Source organism: Tauraco erythrolophus, chromosome 11, assembly GCF_009769465.1.
Source record: "Tauraco erythrolophus isolate bTauEry1 chromosome 11, bTauEry1.pri, whole genome shotgun sequence".
Classification (NCBI taxonomy): Eukaryota; Metazoa; Chordata; class Aves; order Musophagiformes; family Musophagidae; genus Tauraco; species Tauraco erythrolophus.
The window spans coordinates 19,251,609-19,275,184 of record NC_141475.1 but is presented as its reverse complement, the minus strand read 5'-3'; the positions used below and the strand labels follow the sequence as shown (position 1 = coordinate 19,275,184).

The following is a 23,576-nucleotide window of genomic DNA, read 5'->3' as shown; positions in this document are numbered from 1 at the left end:
GCCCGGCCTCACCGCTCGGCGGCGGGCCCGCCTCGCGCCACTCCCAACATGGTGGCTCTGTTCCCCCACCCCCACCCCGCCGCCACGCTCAAGATGGCGGCTGCCCCGCAGCGTGGACCCCGACAGCGTCCGCGCTCACATGGCAACCGGGAGGGCCCATTTCCCCTTCCCTCCGTTCCTCCCGACGTGCGCCGTGCTTACGGCGCCGGAGGGAAGCGCGGGGCGGCTCTTGCCGGGCCGGAAGCGGCGGAAGGCTTTGGAGAGCGGACTCGGCGGAGCGGAAGTCGCTGAGGTGGACGGAGGTGGCGGCCGCGAGCGACGATGAACAACAAATTCGACGCGTGAGTCGGCAGCGCGGCCCCCCGACCCCCCCTGCTGCGGGGGGCTGCGCGGCCCCGCTCCCCGCCGGGGCCTCCCGCCGCCGCCGCCTCGGCGCTGGCCGGGCGAGACGCGATGAGTCACGGGGCCGCGCGCAGCCCCGTCCCGCCCCGCCGCGCCCGGCCCCGCTCGGGCGCTGCTGCCCGGCCCCGCGGGGATGCGGGCCCGAGGGGTGGGGGAGATGCTCCGGCGGCACTCACCTCTGCTCCTGGCGAGACGTCGCTCACCGCGCACCGCCGAGGGACGGGCCCACCGGGGAGTCACGGGCTGCCTTTAGCCCCTCTGCTCGTTCATCTTTTCCGGCCTTTCGCAGGGAATGGGGCGGGCGGAGAGGCCTGTGGGGTGCAGGGCGCTGGCGTGGCGTCTGCGTGCCTGAGGGGCTGCCGCTGCTAGACTTAGGGGTGCGAGGAGCTGGTGGGAGAGAGTCAGCAAAGTCACAGTGAAGTGTCTCCATGTTCGCCTCCTGAGTATTTAGGGACCCTGACGAGTAGCTGAGGTTTTCTTTGGCAGATCAGTATCTAGTGCGAACTGCTTGATTTTGTTCTAAAAACGTATTCTATTGCTCGTTTCCGCTTAAAACTGTGTGCCTGAGATGCCTGTGGTGGGCCTTGGGCGTGCAAAGTAGTAGTAGTTTTTACTGTGTGGGTTGTCAAGTGTAGATTTCCAAACGCTGATTGTCTTTATACCACGGAGGAGCTTAGAGGCAGAGACTACTGGGACTTGGTTTGAAAATTCTCAGCTGCAAGATGTAAGGCTTACTTTCTTTGTTCTTTTTCTTTATCAGATTGAAAGATGATGATAGTGGAGACCATGACCAGAATGAGGAGAATAACACACAGAAAGACAGTGAGAAGGAAAAGAATGATCGAGAGAAACCACAGAGTACTACCAAGAGGAAGGTACTGTGCTGGCGTCTGCATTCCATCGCTAGGGCATGCCGTGGGAGTGGTAGAGAGTCAGCCCTCAGTTCAGCGATAAGGAAGAGGTGTCTTGGTGGTCTGTGGTTGCTTAATGCGCTGTTGTAGTGAAGACAGATGGGCTACATTAGCATTTGAATAATCTGACTTAGCTTTTGGACATATATAATCTGAGGGATGAGTGCTTCCTTCACAAACATAGCTAGTGCTCTGCCAGGCTTTTGAATAGAAATGAAAGATAAAGTTTTATTTTCAAAAAAAAAAAATTATGGGAGAGGATGTAGGGAAAGGACTGATTGATGAGGGAGTAGTGGCTTGCAGTTGGTTTACCAGGCTGTGTTTGTGCTACTGTTGAAATAATTCTTAAGACGAGTCTCTGTGAGTGTAGTGTAGCCTAGTTAAGAAGACATATATCCATCCTGTTTTGTTGTTTGTTTGTTTATTTGTTTGTTTTTCTTAGGAAAACTGTTCTATCTAAAGTAATGCAATCCTTTTAAGCTTACCATAGACAAGAGGAGAGTAGAGATTTAAGCCCTGGTTACTCTTTTAAAACAATGTCAAGTGGTACAAGATGAAGGTTTTTTGTTGTGTTCTTTTTCCTGTCAATTTTGACTCTTGGGTAATGTGTTCTTGTTCTCTTTTATGCTCATTATAAGTCTTTTTAATCAGAATTGGATATTTTGGAAGTTGAAAAATGATCGCTGCCTACTGCTAGCCATGGGTTCTGCCAAAGCTGACATAACAAGTTCTAAGACAGACTAATCCTCCCGGAGTTAGGGTGTTGGTTGCTTAATGGAGTTGGTGTCACTGGAGAGTTATAATTGCTTTTGAATCATGGTTTAGTATGAATGTTTTTTGTTCTTCCTGGAGGAGGAGAGTGTCTTTTTTTTTTTTTTTTTTTCCTTAATTTGAAAAAGTTAACACTCTTGCATTGCCCTTTCTGGTTTGTCTGTCTTTTTTCTTTCAGATAGGAACAATTAAGGATAAAGGAAAATTTCATAATACTGCGTGTAATAGTTATGAGGATTGCTTTTTTGTGATGCTCTCCTGAGCTTATTATTTCGTTATCCCTGCACTGCAAATTTCTAATATTCTTTGAAGTAGTCAGCTGCTGTTAGCCTAATGGTCCATTTCAGACAATTAACAGGGAGTATTTTTCTGTAAAAACGAGGGTCAGTTGTTTGTTTTATAGTCTGTGAGGGCAGGAACATGTGGACTTTTGATGCTGTGAATGTAATTTTTCCCATTCCCCCTTTAGAGGGATGTATAAGGGGTAAGCAAGCCTTTTTGTTCTGCAGGCTGTTGTCCCAGGGCCAGCTGAACACCCCTTGCAGTATAATTACACCTTCTGGTACTCCAGACGAACACCCGGGAGGCCTACCAGCTCGCAGAGTTATGAACAGAACATCAAACAGATTGGCACCTTTGCCTCCGTGAGTATATCCCTGTTGTCCTTGTCTCACTTGGGCATAGCGTGGTCTTCGTGACTGGCTAGTGTGTATGCACATGCAGGCTCTGCTCTTGCTGTCAGGAACAGAGGAGAGCGAGTGATTTGCCATGACTTACGTATAAGTTCTTGAATTACCTACAGCAGATGACGTGTCTTAAGCAGTTCTTTGTCCTGTGCTAGGCATCCCTGCCTGCAGTAATGGTGATAGCTGGAATAATAATAGAACTCCAGCGTAGCTTAAATCTGCTAGCTGGGGCAGAACTTGACAGGTAAGCAAGAGAAGAAAGGAACAGCTTTTCTGGATGCAATGTAGGTGTGAAGCAAAGACTGTGTGGTCGCCCCCACCCACTTTCCCTCTGCCTGTGTTTCCACCACAAATACTGTGTTTGGAACAGGTATCTGGTATGCTGTATATACAAGCAGCTGGTGGCCCATTGTCTGATGCCTGTCTGGAAGTGATGACTGAGGTGCATTTTGGTGTTGCAGTGAAGTTCATTAAAAGGCAAACTGCTCTCCCTTTCCCCTTCTACTCTTTGTGGTTGTTTATTCCTGGAATAAGTCGAGCGTATCCTCAAAAGGCAGTATTGTGGTGTTGTATGGTGCTGGCAGCGTAAAACTGTTATTAAGATCCCAAGATATGTAAGCAAAACATGTCTCCATTATAGACGCACCACATTCAATGCCATTCTTGAGGCTAGGAAGTCTGTTGCCTGTTTTTTTTTGGTTTTTTTTTTTTTAATCTAGTATTTTGTCCAGACTTTCCAGGATCCCTTGCAAAGGTTAATTTTGCCTACCAGTAAATCTCTATCTTCTGTAATGTGAGAATTTGTAACAGCTTCCCTTTATCCCTTCTGGAGGCTGCAAAAATATGCCTGTCTAAGCAGCTGAGTTGCATTATTGCGTCCACACAGGATAAGAGTGGGAAGAATAGCTCTAAGCCTATCATCCTGGATAGTTACTGCTCTTATTCCCCTGTGTGAGCAAGTACTTTTAGTTCAGTGAATGAAAAATGTGGCTGCTGCATGATGATCTGGCAATAACTCTTAAGTATGTTAAATCACTGTAGACTTAACATTGATTTTTACTTCCTTAGAGGAAAAACTTCACACATTCTGTTGTCTGGCCTTTGCTGCAAAGAATTTGTGGCTGCTGTTGTAGGTTGGAAGTGCTAGAGTCCAGTTAGGATGGAGAGAGACTAGCCAACAGATCTGATAATGTGTTTGCTTCCAAATTCTGTTTGAGGAGGAGGAAGAACAAGCTTCAGAAAGAATTGTCTGAGCCTAAATCTGGGTTCAGATTTATTACTTGCTTTTCAGTAGAAATCTCTAAGAAAGAGCTTTTAAGTGTGAACCACTAGAGGGCATATTCACTCGGTGTAAGAATTTAATTTCCACTCTGCGCTTGGATGTGTCTGACCAAAATAGATTGCTTCTGACCCTACCTCAGTCTTGGTTCAAAATTTTATTGGCTATAAAAGCAAATTCCTGCTTGGATGGCAGAGGTCAGAGATTGGAGCAGAATTCCATGTGCTGGCCAAGTCATTAAGGTCTCTGATAAAGTACTTGGGATGATGTCTGACCCCTCCAGCTTCACTGCTGGTCTGCTTAATAGCTATTGTCTTACTGAGTAGAGTCTTCTTAAAATGTAGTAATTAGTGTAATTTCTTCCAGTGCATTGTTTTGTTTTAAAGATCCAGCCTCTTAAAGCCTTTCTCATCCAGAGAATCTCAAAGGATAAATATGTTATTTTTAAGAATTAGAAAAGATAATTCCCTTGCCTTCCAGCCAGACTGTCTCAAGTAGACACAAAGGTGCCAGAATGGAAACTGGTCAAAGTAAAGTGATTAAAATGGACTATGACTGATTCTAAAAGGAAGTAAGAGGTATTTAAATAAAAGCTCTGAATGGTGCCTTAAGATCGTAAACCAGCACCAGAATGTGTCTTTTGTCTTAAAACCTGGATACTTAAGTAAAATTAAATATTAAAAAAGTCTCATTTGGTGGCTCTTGCAGCCTCCACGATTGCAGAGAGCAGTGGTTGATGCAGGGCTAACGTGTATAGTGTAGAGAGGCTTGGCTGTAGCTGGTGCGCTTCACACATACCCACTAATTGAAAGTTTGGGCAGTAGGATTTACAAGGTATGTTTGGAACTGTTCTCCAGAGCAGCAGTCATCTTAGCACGGATTTCTTCAGGTAAACACTAAGTGACTTTGGAGGCACTTGTTGAATATTTCAAGAGTTCATCTGGTAGTGGAGCCAGTCAAAAACAGGCACCCAAGCTGTGAACCTACTGCTGCCTGCTGGGTATCCTAATCAACACCCTTGTGACAAGAAGGTAGAACAGAAGACAGGAAGGTGGCTCTGGCCAGCTGGTGTAGACAAGGGAAGCCTGTTTCTGTAGGAGTCTTGACTGTGAACAGTTTGAGCAGCCTCATTGTTTGGTTCATGTCATTGCAGGTGGAGCAGTTTTGGAGGTTTTACAGTCACATGGTACGTCCTGGGGACCTGACAGGCCATAGTGACTTCCATCTTTTCAAAGAGGGGATCAAACCCATGTGGGAGGTGAGTTGGAGCTCACATTTCTGCCTTGGTATTTTCCTGGAGTATTCTGGAGAGAACCTTCTGCAGTGAAGGGACTCTTGTCATTAAATGGCACTCCAGGCGTCTCTTGGACGCAGTCCTTTCTTCTGGGCTTCCTGTGAACTTGTCCTCAGAACTGTCCCATGTAACCTAGCCGTCCTGTGACTGGCTGGCAGAGGAGAGGGAAGGTGCAAAGCGTTGCTAGCTGCACTCCCCCAAAGGTTGTAGAACTGCCTTTGCCCGTGGGCAACGTTGCCTGGAGCCCGGCAAAGCGGGGACCACAACTAAACTCTGTGCCTCCTGATATAGACGCTTGGCCCTTATTATGACTTTACCCAGTGTCAGCAGTGTTGGGCTTTCCTCTAGAAGGGCTGGACTTTTGTAAGTGGAATTCAACAAAACTTCTGAGAAACCAACCCTCCGTTTCAGACAAGGAAGGAAGAGGTGCAAATGGTTGAATGCCTCGCTGTACAGAGAACTGGAGGTGGAAAGAAGTCTTAGCCCTTCATTTGCTTTTTATGTTCCAGGACACTTTGTTTGCTTCTTTTCGTTCCTATCCAAATCTGTTGGAAAAAAAAAAAAAAAAAAATCTTTGCCTGGCAAACCATTTTTCCAGTCCCTGGCCTGCTTCCAGCAATGACCAATACCATTCGCAATATGAGGGTTTTATGTGTTGCTCTGAAGTACCTAATTATGCTGCTTGGTCCTGAGAAATTTATATGTGACCCTAGTTGGCAATTATTTTAAGCAAGGTGTTTTATAGCCAGTTACTGCAAATACAATTTATATGAAACGTTTAACCCTCTTCAGACTCATAGTGTGTTAGCTGCTCTGATAATGTGTCAGCCAGAGAGTCCACAAGCTAATGATACCAGAATTTCTATAAAGCCTTTCCCTGTAGCCATTTTAAGATGGAGACGGAGAGATTCTTTGTCTTTTTACGTCCGGCCCCACTCCCCTCTTGTATTTATAGAAGAGGACCTGGGATCTTGCTGCTGACCTTTCCTTTGCTGCTTGCTTTGTTTATGCTCCTTTCTTTTCCGAACTAATCCTTACTTACTGTCATTCTTGTAGGCGCATGTATGCGCGTATGTAGCTCTGATCTTTTTCTGGATCCATCTGTGCCTTTTCTGGGTAAAGTCAGAACCACTGAGCATAATGTTCCCTGGTGATTTACTGGGCTGCAGATCATTATTATTCTGGTAAAGGGAAATCAAATGCTTGACTGAACCGAAGCTTGTTTAACCTGAAAGAAAACGAACAATAACCATAAAACACACAGTACAGCATCTGCCTCCCAATCACCATTCTCTTTCTAGCCTTGAACCTGCTTAAACCACCTTTCAAATATTTTGAGCAATACCCTTTTCTGGCCCCTATTAATCATTGTGGAATTTGAGGAGTTAAACCCAACTCTGTGCTTAAAGGCTGAAGCCTAGACAGCTTAGTTCTTAAAGTGTGATGTTCTCAGCTTGGAAAACAAGGACACTTAACCAAAAAGTAGTTTGCGTCTCATGGGAGTGTGCCACATTCCTAGAACTTGTGTTGATTTGGATTCTTCACCGTGCATGCGGCTGCTGTCACGCTTTGAGGTGTGTCTGGAGCTGTCGCCTTCCCCTTTCAGCGCAGGTTTTACTTGAGCACATACGTGAGAACTAGGAGTCTGGTGAATGCTGCTGTCATGCCGGCACTTCCATGTTTGCTCAGGATTGCTTCGTTAGCGCTTGCTGCCTCTGAGAGCACACAAATGTGTGGTTTTTTTCTGAGCCCCAGCGAAGCTTTAAAGCTAAAAATAAAATTAACTTTGTTTCATTAAGAAGGGTTGGGCTGCCTTCTTGCCAGGTGTATCCCAGCTTGACAGAGAGGATTGCTGGTGATTTGGCCAGGGATATCCTGTATTGTGCAGTCCCCTCTGAGTTATCCTTTGTTTTTCTCTGTTTCTGTCCTAGACCTGTCCTCCCTTTCCCTTCCTAACTGCTACCTCTTTGACTTGTTCTTACCTCTCTCTCTTCAGCTTTGGATGGAATTTGCTCCCCTCTCACCTTGTAAGATTTCCCAGCTACAGTGTTGTACAATAGAATGCCAGTGTTCTGCACAGAGGAGGAGCTGCAGTTTGACATAGGTGTGCATTCTGTGAAGCAGGGGTGTCTGTAGCAGTTTTCATCTCTCTTTCGGGTGCAACATATGGAATCGTGATATTGAGGTGACGAACTGGGTGCTTAGCATAAATTTTTTTCTTTACTCTCTCCCTCATTTTTTGTTATTTCCCTGGGTCATCGCAGCCTCGAACAAGCATTCAATTGTATGATGGGTGATAATGTCAGTGGTTCCCAGAGAACAGACTGGTTCTTTTTGTGTTAACACAACTTATGAGCCCACTCCTGGAAATGTGCAAGGAAAGTGTTTATCAACTTTTCTCTTATTTTTAAATATCACTTTGCAAACTCTTTCCATGCCTTCCATGTTCTTTGATGAGAGATTTTTTCCTGTTTAACCAGCAGAACTGCATGTACAGGGGTTTAGACAAAGAAGGAATCATTCTCTAGGAATAGTTTTAGAGCCCTTGCCTCTGGTTCTGTATGCAGATTGGTAGGCTGGTGTTAGGCTTTGCTAGTGGGACACTAGAGCTCAAGTCTTCAGTGCACAGAGCTTCATCTGAAACGCTGAGAGTCATTGTTTCAAATATTTTGTATTCAAAGTAAGTGGTGTACCTCTGTCTCTGCTTGTATGAGGGAGAAGCAAAATGCTTTTGCTTGAAAATACCTCCATTCTGTCCCTTGCCCCACCCAATCAATATCTGCTCCTGTCTGTGGCTCTGCTGTCTTGTGGGAAGCAGAAAAATAGCTAGAAGAAAACAAATTGATTTCTCTCTCCTCTTCCTAGGATGATGCCAACAAAAATGGTGGTAAATGGATTATTCGTCTGCGAAAGGGCTTAGCGTCACGATGCTGGGAGAATCTCATTCTGGCAATGTTGGGAGAACAGTTTATGGTGGGGGAAGAAATCTGTGGGGCAGTCGTCTCTGTCCGATTCCAGGTAAGCGCTTCTGAGAACTGGCATGTACTTCCATTTGGCAGGGCTACAAAACGTACCATCTGCTTACCCCTCACATGCTATTCCGTAGGAGGATATTATCTCGATATGGAACAAGACAGCCAGCGACCAGGCCACAACAGCCCGGATACGCGATACGTTACGAAGAGTGCTCAACCTACCTCCCAACACCATCATGGAATATAAAACACACACCGACAGCATCAAGTACGTGTGGTGACAGGGGGAGGGCCTGCTGCTGGTTGCATGCGTGCTTGAACAATTTAATGCAGATGGCAGGAATGGAGAGGAGTGCTCGTGTGCGTTGGGGCTGTTCACTGCAAACAGTCATACAAACAGCAGCGATTGTTGCCAGTGCGCTTTGAAAGCCAAATATCTGTGTCATTATCGTGCTGTTGTTAGTAAAACCTTATATTTTTTTGAAGTGCGTAGTCCAGGGCTTTGTTAGCAATCCACCCAGCCTGTCACTTGGGAGATGGGCAGCCCAGTGTGGGACTGTGGCTTGATGTATTCAAAGACAAGATTGCAGTGGGGGGGGACAAGATCATTTGAATAAATAGAGATTCTGGGGAATAAAGTGCAGAAGCTAACAGGGATTTATAGTGCCATTAGACTTATAAATGGTCTTGGGAAAGTGCTGTGTGAATTTACAGTGCTGTACAAATGATTTCTAATCATAATAAACGTCGTATATTAAGTCTTCCAGGCCCTGGTGACAGAGGCTCTTTAACAAGACTAGAAGATCATGGTACACAGAGAGGACAGCTGTATTTTTAAATAAACCTATTATAGCTTACCATACCAAGCCATTCAGGGTGACTTTTATTTCCCACAAAGTGAGAAAAAATTGCATATATAGGTATTAGTTAGAGGTGAATAATGTAAATTTTTTCTTTTTTTCTTGAGCTTTTTATAAACCAATACACTGATTGGGTCTTATTGGTTAAATTAACACTTGAAAAGGTTTACTTAGAAAAAGTGAAACAAATTAGCAAGGCATTGACAGAGCAGTGAGGTTTCTAATCTAGCCCATAATCAAGGTGCAAGTACCTTTCATGACTTCTTTTCATTGTGTTAGCTTGTCCTTTCCACATAATCACCGTGTCATCATCAGCGTGCTGTCAAACAGTTTGGTGAGATCAGTCCTGATTTTAGCAGACAGCTAGCTTCCAGTTGTGGCCAATTTTGAGTGTGGGTCACTAGCAATAATACAGATGACTCACTTAAACTACCTGTAGGCATCTAGTGTTCCATGTGACCCTCCCTCCTTGTGTGTCGGAAAGAGAAGAGAAGAAAAATTATTATTGTTAAACTGAATCTTGTCCAGGCATCTTTGTTTTCTGGAAGTTCCTACTTCTGTTGTTGAAATCTTGTATTCATGAAATCATAGAGTAGTTTGGGTAGGAAGGGACCTTAAAGATCATCTAGTTCCAACTCCCCTGCCATGGGCAAGGACACCTTCCACTAGATGAGGTTGCTCAAAGCCCCATTCAACCTGGCCTTGAACACTTCCAGGGATGGGGCAGCCACAACTTCTCTGGGCAACCTATTCCAGTGCCTCACCACCCTCATGGTGAAGAATTTCTTCCTTAGATCTAATCTAAATCTACTGTCTTTCAGTTTAAAGCAATCACTCCTTGTCCTGTCACTGCACGGCTTTGTCAAAAGTCCCTCTCCAGCCTTCTTGTAGGCCCCTTTACGTACTGGAAAGCTGCTAGAAGGTCTCCATGGACCCTTTTCTTCTCTAGACTGAACAACCCCAACTCTCTCAGTCTGTGTCATAGAAGAGGTGCTCCAGCCCTCAGATCATCTTTGCAGCCCTCCTCTGGACCCGCTCCAACAGCTCCATGTCCTTCTTATGTTGGGGGCTCCAGAGCTGAACATAGTTCTCCAGGCAGGGCCTCACGAAGGCAGAGTAGAGGGGCAGAATCACCTCCTTCGACCTGCTGGCCACGCTTCTTTTGATGCAGCCCAGGATACTATTTGCTTTCTGGGCTGCCAGCACACATTGCTCATGTTGAGCTTCTCATCAACCAATACCCCCAAATCCTTCTCTTAAGGACTGCTCTCAATCCGCGATTTGGCCAGTAATGTTTCTCATGCACTTTTTGCCAGGAGAGGGCACTATCGACTCTCTGTCCGTGTTAGGAGACAGCAAAGTGCTCATGTGGACACATAACAGGGTGTTTTGCTCCTGTTCAGCAGTAGCAGGCTGTGGACTGTGGTGATGTGGCTTTGCAGTGTGAGGAGGCAGGTGTTTGACTTCTCTCAATCTCTGTAGGGAAAGCTGTGTCCTGAGCCAACTGAAGCTGTGGTGGTGGTTCATGTAGCAGGTTTAGAATGGAAATGGTGTGGCCTTTCCCTTATAAGCTATAGCCACCAGCACTTCCTAAGACATAGGATGCTGGTATAGCAATCTTTGTAACTGTTCTTGTGCTGCCAGTCCTTATGTGATGGTACATCCGGTATCGTGGTCTTATTTCCCTACAACAGCGTAACGTGCCATGCTTGCTGCCCTCTCTTCTGCATAGCATCAAAGTTTCATTTTGTGCTGCTGACGTATGGTGCAAAATGAGGTTGTTAAGAATAACAGGTGTTTGAGGAATCAAGTTTGGTAGCTCATATTACAGCTGGGAGCAGTTCTTAAATAGAGACGGACTGGCTTGTCTCCCGCTTATTCTTCTGTGGGTAGGAGGGATAGTCAGGAGTTGATGGTGTCCTAGTGAGGTAGATCTAAGCCATTCGCCTCCTGCCATGTAGGATCACAAGAACTCTGTTTTTCCTTTGCCTCGCTTGAGCTGCAGCAGTCTGATTGTAGTACTGCCCAGTATCTCCTCCTAATGGCACTGGTGTAAATTCAGAGCAGAACCGCTTGTCAGTGGAGTTTCTGTGTAGTGATGCGTGGACCAACTTCTTGCGCCTTTCTCGTCTGGTACCAGCAGGCAGCACGCGGCAGCAGCTGCAGAGAGGTGACGGTGCCTGCTTTGTTGACGGAGAAGAGCAGCACAGCCTCAGCCTTCAGTCTGGCTCTGCTTGGCTATGCTTCATATCCTTAAGGTTCTCTCACTAATGAAGAATCTCTTGTGTAACTAGTTCTATCCTCCATAAAGTCTGGCTCCTTTTCCTCACCCATCTATCAAGCCCTGTTGAAATACTGTCCGTCATGAATAAACTCCACTTATGCTGCGCATGTACCATGTGATTTATGACTCGAGAGGGCTTTCTAGCCAGCACTCTATATTCACACTCTGACTGTGTTTTATGAAAGGCTCTAATGGAAGAGCCGTGCTGTAGGCTTTGTCAGGACTGCCTTTCTAGGGGGGCTCGTGGCATTTTTCATTTGTATGGGCTGCATCTCTCCACTAGAGCTCTGCTCATGTGCAGGGTTTGATTGGCATTGATTGTGCTTCAGGGAAGGGAGCACGCTTAGCAAGAAAAGAACAGGCGTTTCTCAAAACCTTGACTTTTCGGTAGTGAATTGACCTGGATTAGCTTTTGACACACTGTAAATGAACGCTTCTGTAGAAATTGCTAGCATGCCCCTCACTGTGGAACCTGAGCCCTGTGTTTCAGGTTTTATATATTCCTTTTGTGATGATACATTTCATATTAACTCACTTTTAGACACCATTTTTCATGAGTTGTCAGTGAAGCTGCAGCCCCCTTTGTTTCAGAAAGCAGTGGTGCTGCTAAGCTGCATTTGAAAAGTATCTGTTGCTTCACAGCTATTCCAAGGAGCTATTCTGCATTCTGTCCTTCTGCTCTCAGTGGTGGGACTTGTGCGTTTAGCTAGATAAGCAGATCTTTCATTGCAATTTTCCTGTGTTTGTCCTTTCTCTTGCTTGTGATATTGACAAGCTGCCTAAACCCAGCGAGTGGAAGGGTCAGCCTAGTCTGTATTAATTTCCAATCTTGCTAGAAGAGCTAGAACAATCTCTTGGGCTCTGCTTAATTCCAGGGGGTTTATAGTACCTTAGACGTTACAGTGCTGAGCACCTGGAAAGAACACATGTGACATTTTATGGGGTACCTTGTTTCAGTAGCTGGAGAGAAATTGCTTTTCTTTGTTCCCTCAGAGGTGGACTGAAAGAAGTGCACTCAGATGTAGTGAACCACTTAACAGGTTCTCCTCATCAGCGTTGTTAACCTTGGAGATGACGTGGTGCAGCAGTGACAGTAGGTTATGGTCAGTGGCACTCCCAGTGGTTTGGAATTAAGGAAAAAAGAATGACCACTTACTTTTTCTGCCTTAGGAGGCACACGGTGCTTTTTTTGAAAGCATAATAGTGCTGGCCACAGCCTGGTCATGTCTCAACAAAGCCACTGAAAATATTTAGGTATCTGTAGTGAGTTAACTGCAGCTGGGAGAGAGGTGGAGGGGAAGTGATCATTGTCAAGTTTGATTTTTTTTTTTTTTTTTTTTTTTTTTTTTTTTTTTTTTTTGAGCCTTGCAGCATTAAGTGCTTGGTTGCCTTGCCCTGCCTGGGGTTATCAGCCTTTCTTTCCCATACTGATAACTGCATAGTCAGTGACTATCATCTCTTGCGTTGAGAGCTCCCACCTGCTCTACCATCCAGGAATCCCAGGCAAATTCAACACCATTGCTTCATATGCCAGGAGACACCAGACCTGTGGCCATACAGCAGACTGCCATTGAGCTGACTGGTCTGGAAATATTTTGGTTGCTCTGTGACTTTATGGATCATCCTGTCAGCTCTAAAGCAAGGCTGCTTTTTCTGAAAACAAAGCTTCAGTTATTTGTAAGTGCCTGCTGCAGTGAGAGCTGAGCAGGGTATAAAACTCTCCTTTCCTTTCAAAGTCACCACTGATAACTAATGGGACGGCTTGAGTAAATGAGAAGAATAGTTGATCTTAATAGGGCTGACACAGGGTTCATTTCACTGCAGACAGTTGGAGGAAATGGCCTCAGACTGTATTTTAGCTAGGAAACAAGCAGGTATGCTATGGAGGGAATAAGGGCACTGTAAGAAGGGTGCAGGGGCAAGGTTCCAGGGACAAGAAAGTGAGAAATGACACAAAAAGTAAGGAATGAGGAAGAGAAATCCCCATGGAAGTGGCAGATGTTTGGCAAGATCAGTGTTTGTGAGACAAGTAAGCTGGTGGTGGGGAGCTTGTGAGAAGTCTCCCTTGTTAACATCAGAGTTCAGATAATTCTGCAACTCTGTTATGGTTTTATGGCACCGGTTTCCATTTGCTTGCTAATTTTCAAGACCTTAGAAGAACTCCTCAATGCTGCTGTCCTAGTTGTGTCATCTTTGTCTTTGACTGTATCTTAAGTGGTGCAGGCAGGGTTAACCTTGTCTAAAGTTAGATGGTTTGCAAACAGGACCCATACATGCTGTCTGATGCCTGTTAGTGGAAGGCTGGTCGCCTTGGGTCTTGCGAGCTCTAGAGAGCTGCATTGTTTCACCTTCATTCCTTCAAGTCTGAGAGAAGGAATAAAAGCTAGAGGAGAGTGGTGAGGTTCCAGATCTGATAGCTGTCCTCTTCTCCTAAGTCTCTGCAATACTGACTTAATTTGATTATCACTCCATTCTCCAATTCCAGTAATATTTCCGGGTGCTGCAAGTCTAAGAGCACTTCCGTAGACCTGGGCTTTGAAATGATGGATTCATTGATTTGTTCTCCATCTCCATAGTACACTTTATTCAGAAATGTCTGTGACTTTATAAAAGGCTTCTTTGTCTCGGTGGCCTGTCTTGTACCAAAGAAGTGACTATAACCTATTTATTTCATGTTTCTTTTCAAGGAGGTCAGTTCAGATGTGTTCATTTCAAAGTCATAGTGGCTTCCCTGTTTGCCTTTGCTGAAGTACAGCCAGATATGTGGAAGAATTATTTCAGGCTATAGGAATATCCTAGATTTTTTAAAGCTATTACTTTTCAGGTCTGTCGCAAAGTTCTTGACTGGCTTTGAACAAATCCCAAACACTCTGATAGAAAGAACATGGGGAGCACTCAGGAAGAGGCTGTGCTGCTCTGAACACCATACCTGCAGAGTGTAGTGAGTGGTCAGTATGCTGGGGGTTTGCCCACAGACTGGCAGAAGGGTCAGACCATGGTGACTGTTGTGAGGGTAGGGTGCAGTATGAGCTCTCCGTCTCCTTTTTTAGCTGGGGAAGGAGATGGTAAGGAGGCAGGGCTGCACAGGGAGGTACTGAAGGGGAACTGCTAGGACTGAAAGATTGAGGGTGATTGGAGAAAACAGCTAGTGTTGCTTGCACTGTGGTGATTTGGAAAGTCCCTTGAAGCAGCTGTGGCTGCTCTTCCTCTTTTTGCTGGAGTCTCTGATAGCGGCTCCTTTTTGCATTTTTTCCCCAACTTACTTGATGAGGATAAAGGGAGCCCTGCCTGGGTCCTGACCCTGGACAGTGGGGGAGAAGATGGGAAATTTCAACAGTTGTGGGTCAGGAATGAGTGTGGAAGAACAGCTCTGGCTGGCTTTATTTAGCCTCCTAATGTTTCCATTTCCCATCTGTTCAGTGGGAATAACCTAAGTGTTGGGGATCAATTCACTGAGTATCTGATCGCTGCGCAGACAGTATAGCAATAAGGTACTAAAAATGTCTATACATAAAAATAACCTCTTAGACTCTCTGGCACTGTGCCTTTGGCACGTCACGGGTCGTAAAGATTCTGCCAGACGAAATTAACTGGCAGGATTGTTCAGTACAAAATGGAAAGCAGTTTTCTCTGCTAGCATAGTTTAGGTACATTAGGGCAGACACATCCTGGTGGATTTTTTCAGTCAAGTCAGCAGATAGTTGGAGTAATTAGTACTATAATATGTATGAGGGTCTTGGCTTAGAAATTCTTGGCTGGAAGAGCTTTTTCTCTATGTCTGTGAGAAGGACTTGGCAGCTAAAGGACTATGTGCATGATGTTATTGGGATGTTGGAACAGGGAACTCCATGGTTTGAAAGGGGTCATAAATTATCGATTATGTTGACAAATAATCTGCCCTTGTGTCCCATCTGCAGAGAACAGAAGTTAGGAGTTTGGGGAGAACTGTGGGAGAGGAAAGACAGAAGATGTATTTCAACCACGTTTCTACCACCCGTAATCACAAGGCATTGGATTGGAGGGAAGGAGGTTGGAGGGGAAATATGTAGGTAGAGACTTCTGACAAGGCTGGAGATGTGCATAGCTTTCCAGCCTGTATTCAGCAGCCGAAAGGACTTAAGATTCAGAGTTTCTCTTTCCCCTGACTTTCTTCGAGAGGGAGGCAGTTGTACCCACAGTGTGTAGTACCATGTGCTGACTGGGTGACATGGGCAGTTTTCCTTTCTCTGGGAGATTTCTTGGCCTTGGAGGTGCTGTGTCTGGGGAGACTTGGGGGAAAAGTTCCCATTTAGGGACTTCTGTGCTGCTGCCTTGCTGAGAATGAGCCACTTGTGGGTGTCTCTCCTCCAGGCAGTGTACTGCTTGCTCTATGTCAAGATGAATTGCAGATCTGACCCTGGTGTACTAGTGCACCACAGCTGTGTCCCGTCCTGTTGCATCCATAGTACACTTTGCTGTCTTTCTCCCTTGCATTTCCTGTGACCTCAAGGGCTCATGTCTGAGTCAGCTACTTTGTAGCTTTGGGACTCCTGTGGATGACTGTCACTCTCTTGTCCATTCTAGTCAAGATCAGGAGGATTTTGAGCTGCCATGGGTGGAGCGAGACTGATCAGCAAACCTAGCCAGCCATAGATAGGGACTCTCTTAGACCAGCTGATCGCCTCGGTAGTTCACAGGAGGCTGCACCTGGGGGGACTATGAAGATTTAGTTGCTGCTTGGAAGTTTTGTCAAAGCAGTTTTGAACTGGGAAGAACTGCAATGTTTTGCCACTCACCGGGCTTGTACTGATGGTGCAGAAGTCAGTGTATTTTAGAATTTCACGTTCAGCACTTTCAAAAGAGGGATTTGCTGACCTGTGGTCTGGGAAGACAGCGTCACAAGTTCCAAGCTGTACACCACAGTGACAAGCTTCTTGCTTGTGCTGTCTGTGTTAGGTTCCCAGCAAGACTACCTGTATGTGGTGTACAGTCTTGCAGAATGCATGTGACAGGCTCTCTGCCAGTATACTCTGTTTATTTGGGCTATGACTTTGCTGAGAAAGAGCATATGACACCTGAGCTGCTTTTGCACATGCTGTGAGGCTCAGGTAAGAGCCAGGCTGGTGGTCTGTTTTTGGCACAGATGCTGACTAATAACAGGATTTCCGTTTCTGGACTCTCCTCTTGTGTTGCAGTGGCCTGATCAGGCAATGCAGAAAACAAGATGTGAGGTAGCTGCTAAGTACCAGCAACAAAATCTGCAGGGTGGTCTGTGTTTATGACTGACTTGGGTTCCCTTTAAGGTCTCTCCAGCTCCACAAGACCTCTCTGCGTTCAGTAAATGGCTTGGTATGTGCTGTAGACACCCAGCACTGTTTTGCTGGGCATGGAGAACTATGAGGTTCTCTGAAGTCTCTGATCCCAGAAGATGATAGTTGTGCTCACGTTAACCTCAGCATCTTTTCCCTGAGAGAGCTTTCAGTACGCTGCCTCCGTCAGAGACAGCAATTTTTCAGTCTGCTAGCTTCGTCCGTCAGTAACGTTCTCCACCAGGGAATGCAGCGTTAGGCCTGTCCCTCTGACTTACTTGAAGGCGTTTTCATTCCCAATAGCTGTAATGTTTTTACTGAGTCGTCATTAACAATGCAAGTTTACAATAGGAAATGAGACTTTCTAATAACGATTGGATTCTGCTGCCTGATCGAAGAGTTCCATAATAACTAAGCTGTGTGGCATTAAAAGAAGCCCCTTTTGGGGGAATTACTACATAGGCAGGTATGTGGTGAAGCGTGAGGCCGGTAACTGGCTGAGTTTAAGCAGCCAAGGAATGTGATAATCCTCCAGAAAGGCGTAACATCGGCTATTTTATTAGCAATAGGAAATGGATATTCCATTTGTGACTGGGAAGGTCATACCTGTCTCTGGGTATTAATGTGCCTATATCACCAGCAGCCGGTGGGAACGCTTCATGTCTGTGCAGAACGTCAAAGCCGCCTCGCGCTGTCAGATGTTTGGCTGGGTTTTAAGGATGCTTCTATCCACTAGGGCTATCAGAGAATATTGCCTTGCTCTCTGAAGACAAGTGCCTTTCAAACGCCATTGAATGTTTCTGCTCTCGTTAAAAGTTAAGAAGCCTTTGATCTGAACTGCTGTGGGGGTTTTTGTTTGTTTTTTTTGTTTCATTTTTGTTTTTCCTCTGGCTTGCCAGGGCCTGGGAGGAGTTTCATGGCCTGGTGAACAGCAGTGGCCGCTGATCGAGCGCTCCCCTTCCCTCTGTCACACCCAGGGTAGGGCCTCATCTTTCTTCCTATGTGACTTCATGGCACACCTCTCAGCTTCCAACCCTCTTCCCATGGGCTAGCATGTTCTTTTGCCTTATGGGCTTGGTGGTGGGCCCATTCTGCTACGGGCTTTTTCTCAAGGGTCAAAATGATGTTTTAAATTTTTTTTGACCAACGACACCAACATTCACCATGGTCTCCATTCACTCAGCATTTTCTGTTGTGATGCTCTGTGCTATTTTGCTAATGTGTCCTTCCTCTGTGCAAGGCACTTGTATCCCAGACTTGTGTCCCAGGAGGCTGAGAGGTATGTCTTCAGCTTGGGTCTGTTGCCTAGGGTTGACTGTAAGCAGATATAGAGTGGTAAATGAATGCTAAGCACATCCATGTGATGGATACTGAGAGGGGCGCCTGGAGCTTGGCATACGTGCCTTTGCTCTTGACAGTGGGCTGGAGCAGAATAAATTAGTCTGTCAATAAAAGCTCGTTCAGGAAGGACACACAGTAGCTACTGTATTTAGAAATAATAACGCTGTGGCTAATGAGATGAGACCGCCTGCTACTTCTGGTAGTGGCAACTGACTATGTGCAGAGAAAATAGCCAAGGTGAGCTCAGGGCTGTTGTGAGCCTCGCAGCTCAGGTTGTTTTTCCCCTCCTGTGCTCACTTCCCTGATGGCAGGCCCTTTCCTTAAAAAGGGCTAGCTGGAGGCCTGGCGATGAGAGGTGCGTTTGGTTGTAGCCAGGTGGGATTGCTGCGTTGCCAAGTGCCAGGGCAGAGAAACCCACTGGAACGAAGTGTTACATTGGCCGATTCCCACCCCATGGTGGTACATCGCTGTTCCAGCACAGCTGAGCTCCGAGGGGCCCCTGGGGAGCGCAAAACCTCCCTCCACAGCTTTGGGCGAGCATTGTTCTCATAGCTTGCTCTGAAGTCATGGGTGAAAATGATACCTATCTTTCCTCACAGATTTGGCTTTTTGTGAGGATCAATGGTTACAAAATGTTACACAGGCATCTAGTAGTGGTGTTATTGTTAGATGCCATTCAAGTGACCTTCCAGAAGAGGAAACCAACTCACTATGTGAAATACCAGTCTCAGAAGGCAGTAAATGTGCCAGGTGTCTAGGAAAACACTGACAGACTTGATTCAGCTCTAAACTGTATTGGGTTACCTACGCTGAGCAGGGAGACTAGAGATGGGCAGAGGGTCTGGGGCACTCCAATAAAGGCGAAAGGAGGGGAAATGTAGAAAGCTGTCTGAGAAAGAGCTAACCAAACTGTGCTGTCCTCCTGAGGCAGGGGTGAAAGTACAGTATGGGATGGAAAGCCAAACCATTGTTGCAAATTAACTGGAGTCCAGTTAATGAATCCTGAATCATGCTCCCAAATGGCAGCACAGCCTGCTTTGCTGCCAAGTGCAAAGGTGAACCCCAGTCCTCTGCAGATGGCCTCCAGCATGGTTTTTGCTGTCATGTCATTGCAGAGTAACTTGTTTGTAACTTGGTGTTCCAGCATTCACTGTCCTGTGACGTTACAGCTACTGTGCAGCTCTTAGCAGCACACAATGCCAGCTCAAGGGTTTAAGCAGGGTTTTACAGTCCTGCAGAACACCTTGCTTCTGAAGCTGCTGCCTTTGCTCTTCAACACAGCTCCTCCAGTTTGGTGTGGTATGTGCTGGAGCAACTCTAAGTGTTTGGTTTGGGCAACTTGCTGCCCTGTCCCTGTTATGGTAAGAGCTGCCACACGTATCCTCTCAAAATAATTATAGTCTCATTTCATTTGAGTTTAAAAAAAACACACCACTTTTCTATTAATGTGTAAATATTCTTTGCCTAGTGCTGCTGCTCGCAGTAAGTGTTAACACAGGTGTCTGTAACCTGCCCCATCTTCCACTGCTGCCACGTGCCTCAAGACTGTACAACTGAAGGTTGTGGACCAGCAGTCCTGTCTGTCAGTAGCCCCTGTAACTCACGTGGCTGTACTCATGTGAGTAAAAGCTGCTGAAGAAGCTCCTCTGTTTAAACTTTTCAGATTAGATATTCTTTTAACGTAGGAGAGACTGGAGAGCTACACTTGTTGACAGCGTGACAAAAGGAGCCTAAATATGAGGACCAGAAGCAGGAGAAGGTTGGACTGACAGGATACTTGTGCGCCAAGAGAATCCTTGAGGACAAATGTTTGGGAAGGAAGAAATCGTGCAAGTTGTTTAAACACCAGAATCTATCAGGGAGGTTTCCAGAGTCTATCATATGCTTTGCTCACAGGAGATGATACTTTTCTTCCAGATGAATGGGTTTGAACCAGGATCTCCCTGTGTTCTAAGTGTTCTGGAGCAGCAGGTTGACTTGTGTAAAAAGTGTCTAGTTAGAAGGCAGATCTGCTTAGGAGGTTTAACAAGCATTGATCTGAGTGACATACTGGGATGGCAACACTGGTAGCCATAATGGGTGGAATGTGGGGGTGTTGTGATCGGAAGGACTGCACACCTTTAACCTCTTTCTCCCCTCTGTTTTCCAGGGATAATTCAAGCTTTCGAAACACAAAAATCACATTGTGAGAACAAGAGTTGGCACTAAGCTCCTCTTTCCGTGTTGAAAGCACTGAGGGGTCTCCACCAGTGCCCTCCGACCTCTGAAGGGACTCATGGGCCGCTCTCTCGCACTCCTCCTTGGAGGAAGGATCCATCTGAAGCCCTCCAGCAGCGGTGACAATAGAGGCTGATTTTGTCATACACAAACTTTTTTTTAGCAGTGGGGCGGAAGGCCAACCTTTCGATTAGCAGCGTGCCCTTGGGGCCACATCTTGCAGCACTTTCCTCTCTTTCTCTACATGACATGCAGGATCTCTGGGATTCTGCCTCAACGTCAGAGCCTTTTGCTGAGGGATACCAGTATTATAAATCTCTCTGCAGCTGGGAGGAGCTTCCCAGCGGAGAGTCAGCCCCATGGTTTTCAAATGCCCCCTTTCAGCTCTGCCAATAAATTATTGGGTCTCTTTGTTTCTTTCAGTCTCTCTTTTTTTGACTGTCTGAAAATGGGTGGGATGGTATTTCTGTAGGCTGTGGGAAGGCCTGAGCCCTGCTTCTGCCAGCTCCACAAAGCATCTTCCCCTGAGCTGCCCCCCTACATGAAGCAGCAAAGCACCCCCAGTGCCGGTGGTGGCCCATATTCATGGAGTTATATGGACAGAGGAGTTAGAGATGTAACATCTTGCTTAAAAAATGAGATGCTTGCTTTGTCTTTGCCCCTTCTTCATACTCCCTGGAAAGCAGTACTGTGCACCCAGCCCTATTTGTTGGGGAGAGAGATGCAAGCTTCCCTTAAACTAGGATAAAGAGGTGTGTGGTGTCACTTAGTTACTTTGAATCTGGCTGTCTCGGTGGAGAGCTAGCAGCGCTGCCCTGTGTTGAGTCCAAGGAAAGGCTGAATGCAGGGCCATGCGTGCTACTGGGGTGCACCGAGGTTTGCAAGCTCTAGCCACCTGGAAACTGGACTCCAGTGGTTGTAGCAGAAGAGTGTGGTGGCCCAGGCTGCTGCTTATAGCTGCATGAAAGCTGTGACCAGAAGAGGGGCTGCAAGTGACCCCCTGTCTTCTGTCCTCTGAGGTGAGGCTAGACTGATGGGTTGTTGCTTGGAAAGCCAGCATGGCTGCAATTCAGATGCCACGGAAACAATAGGAGCTAATTATTTCCTCTGATTCTGCTTGACTACAACGCTAATTGTACTCATTAACAGCTCCAACCTTTTCCTCTTTTCCTTGGGGAACCACACAGTTGTGTTTCGTTTTTAATAGAGCCTTTGCATCGGGCCCAGGAGGGGTGCCTGCAGCCAGAGATGGGGCACATCTCCTGCCCTACGTGCTCTGTGCAGTCCCCCAGGAGAAGGGGCTGCTTGGACCAGATTGGTGGTGACCACAGAACAAGCGGCCCATGTCTGGGACCATTACTGGCCTTGGGGATCAGCCTCCTGACTTCCATTGCGAATTCCTCGTGCTATTATTGAAGTCTGGATTGAAAGCAGCCAGGACTGACAGAGAAAACAGTTTAAAATATTCAGTCTTCCGAAGGTTTGTTTTCTGCATTGAGGATGTCAGTCCTACGCTGCCTCCAGAAAAGCTCAGCGCGCTGATGGTGATGACTAACTGCTCCTGGTGGTCAGGCAGTCTGTGCCTGCTGGCACCTGGCTGAGCCGGGTGCAGGACGGTTCCCGGGCTGTGGTGGCATCCCTCTCTCTGTTTCTCAAGACCCCATGGTGCTTTTGCTGCTCTTGCCACTTGTTTGTCACCAGCTCTCAACCAGATGCTCTTTTCCAAGCACAGTTTGTTTTCCCTGCTGTGATCAGGTACTACTACGGCTGCTACTTAAAATTCCTTTTAAATACAAGTCTCCCCTGCTGCTCCCTGGTATTTGTTAGGGGGGATTTAGTTGTAATTACATTTTGGCAATCTAAGCAAAAATACCCTTGCAAGGCAAGGCTAAAATAGTAGCTGCGGGCTCCTTTTATCCACAGTGCATTTAGCTTCTTGCAGATGACATCACTTAAGGCTTTAGTCCTGTTGTTGTGCCCAGCTGCGCGTCGCGTCCACCTCTACTATTTTACGTACTCGCCCACTCCTCGCCTCTGATGCCCCGCATCTAAGCTGGTGCTGATGAGCGCAGGCTTGCTATTAAATCTGAAAATGCTGCAGCCCTGCTGTGTTCACCCTTAAATACGCTTTGCGAGTGAGCTGTGGAAGAGCCCTTCCCTGGGGCGCTGTTCCTTTCCTCCTGCTGCTGACGTGGTTGAGATTTGGAGGAACTCAGCACTGGTTCCTGTTGCTCAGCCTTGAAGGGAGCGAGCTGGCTGGGGTGTGGCCGTTGTCTCTTTAAGGCTACGATTTTTCCTGAGGTCAGAAGAAAAGTGGTGTCCGATTGGTGTCAAGCACCAGGTTTGGTGCCTCCTATGACTTGAAGAGGGATGGAGCCAGGCTTTTTTGAGCAGGGCTTTTTGGCTTGTGGTCTACTGCGTGCTGCTAATAAGAGTGGTGAAAAAATAGCCGTGGGGTTGTTCGGGAGGGGAAGAAGCTCTAGAAAAAAGTTTCAGATCCTCTTCATTCAGGAAGCAAGCCTGGAGCTGTGGGAGCCCCAAATCTGTGATGAGTCATGACCTTCCCTGCTCTCCTCGTTCTGAAGGGTTTTTCTATCCTTAAACTTGTTCAGATCCCTTTGGAGAAAGTGGCAGCGCTTTGAGCCCTGGAGTCCAGCCCCAGGGATTTTCTTTCCTCAGGGGGTGCTGGGCTGTGGTGGGCTCATGGGCCCTGGGTGTCTCTGGCTATGGCTAGTAAAGCAGGGACTGATGGCCGGGCTGGCCTTGGCTCGGGGGTGGGGGGGTCCACTGGGTGTTTCTGAGCTGGAGCAAAGGAAATCTGCTTCCCAGCCCACAGACAGAAAGAGTCCCTGGTTTTGAAGGGGAGCAGTTGGGGGATGCTTGGAGGGGGTTGTTGCTGATGCTGGGCTGGGGGGGCTTTTCCTCTCTCACTGCCCTCCCCCCAGGACCCCGCCAGCTCTGGCAGGATGACCTGCGAGGTGTTCCCCACCAGTTCCTGCAAGACACATGTGCTGCCTGAGGCCTGTGGCATCCCAGCTACTGGTTTTGTCCTTGTCTCTGGTGTGGTGATAAACCCCAGGAACCTCTGGAGGGCAGGGAAAACCACTGCATGGGGATGGTGGAGAACATGGTCTCAGTTGCGCATTCCTGGCAGCCTGGAAGAGCTCTTCCCTTTCTGGTTGTGCCATGTGGACATGCCAGGGACTGAGTGCACCTGGAAGAAGCAGCAGCTCTGCGGAGCGGGGAGAAGTGGGTTGCAGTCACTGGT

The 23,576-nt window shown here is 46.9% G+C and overlaps 1 protein-coding gene across 3 annotated transcripts; it reads left to right on the top strand.

The window, feature by feature from the left end:
- The first annotated feature begins 250 nt into the window (after window positions 1–250).
- On the top strand, window positions 251–20,730 carry EIF4E2 (eukaryotic translation initiation factor 4E family member 2). Of its 3 annotated transcripts, XM_086618382.1 has the most exons (8): window positions 253–341; window positions 1,163–1,277; window positions 2,594–2,728; window positions 5,203–5,307; window positions 8,209–8,361; window positions 8,450–8,586; window positions 17,650–17,728; window positions 20,241–20,279. In XM_086618382.1, the coding sequence occupies exons 1-7, from the start codon at window positions 322–324 to the stop codon at window positions 17,693–17,695; spliced, it is 711 nt and encodes a 236-aa protein (XP_086474508.1). In that variant the 5' UTR covers window positions 253–321; the 3' UTR covers window positions 17,696–17,728; window positions 20,241–20,279. The 3 variants fall into 3 exon arrangements, with proteins under 3 accessions (XP_086474510.1, XP_086474508.1, XP_086474509.1); XM_086618384.1 differs by lacking the exon at window positions 5,203–5,307 and having other exon boundaries at window positions 251–341; XM_086618383.1 differs by lacking the exon at window positions 17,650–17,728 and having other exon boundaries at window positions 20,241–20,730.
- The last annotated feature ends 2,846 nt before the right edge of the window (window positions 20,731–23,576 follow it).

Coding starts and splice junctions, on each gene's coding strand:
- EIF4E2 (XM_086618382.1), top strand. CDS start 322: ATGAACAACAAATTCGACGC. Junction 8,362..8,449: donor TCGTCTCTGTCCGATTCCAG/GTAAGCGCTTCT, acceptor GCTATTCCGTAG/GAGGATATTATCTCGATATG. Junction 8,587..17,649: donor ACACACACCGACAGCATCAA/GTACGTGTGGTG, acceptor CTGGCTTGCCAG/GGCCTGGGAGGAGTTTCATG.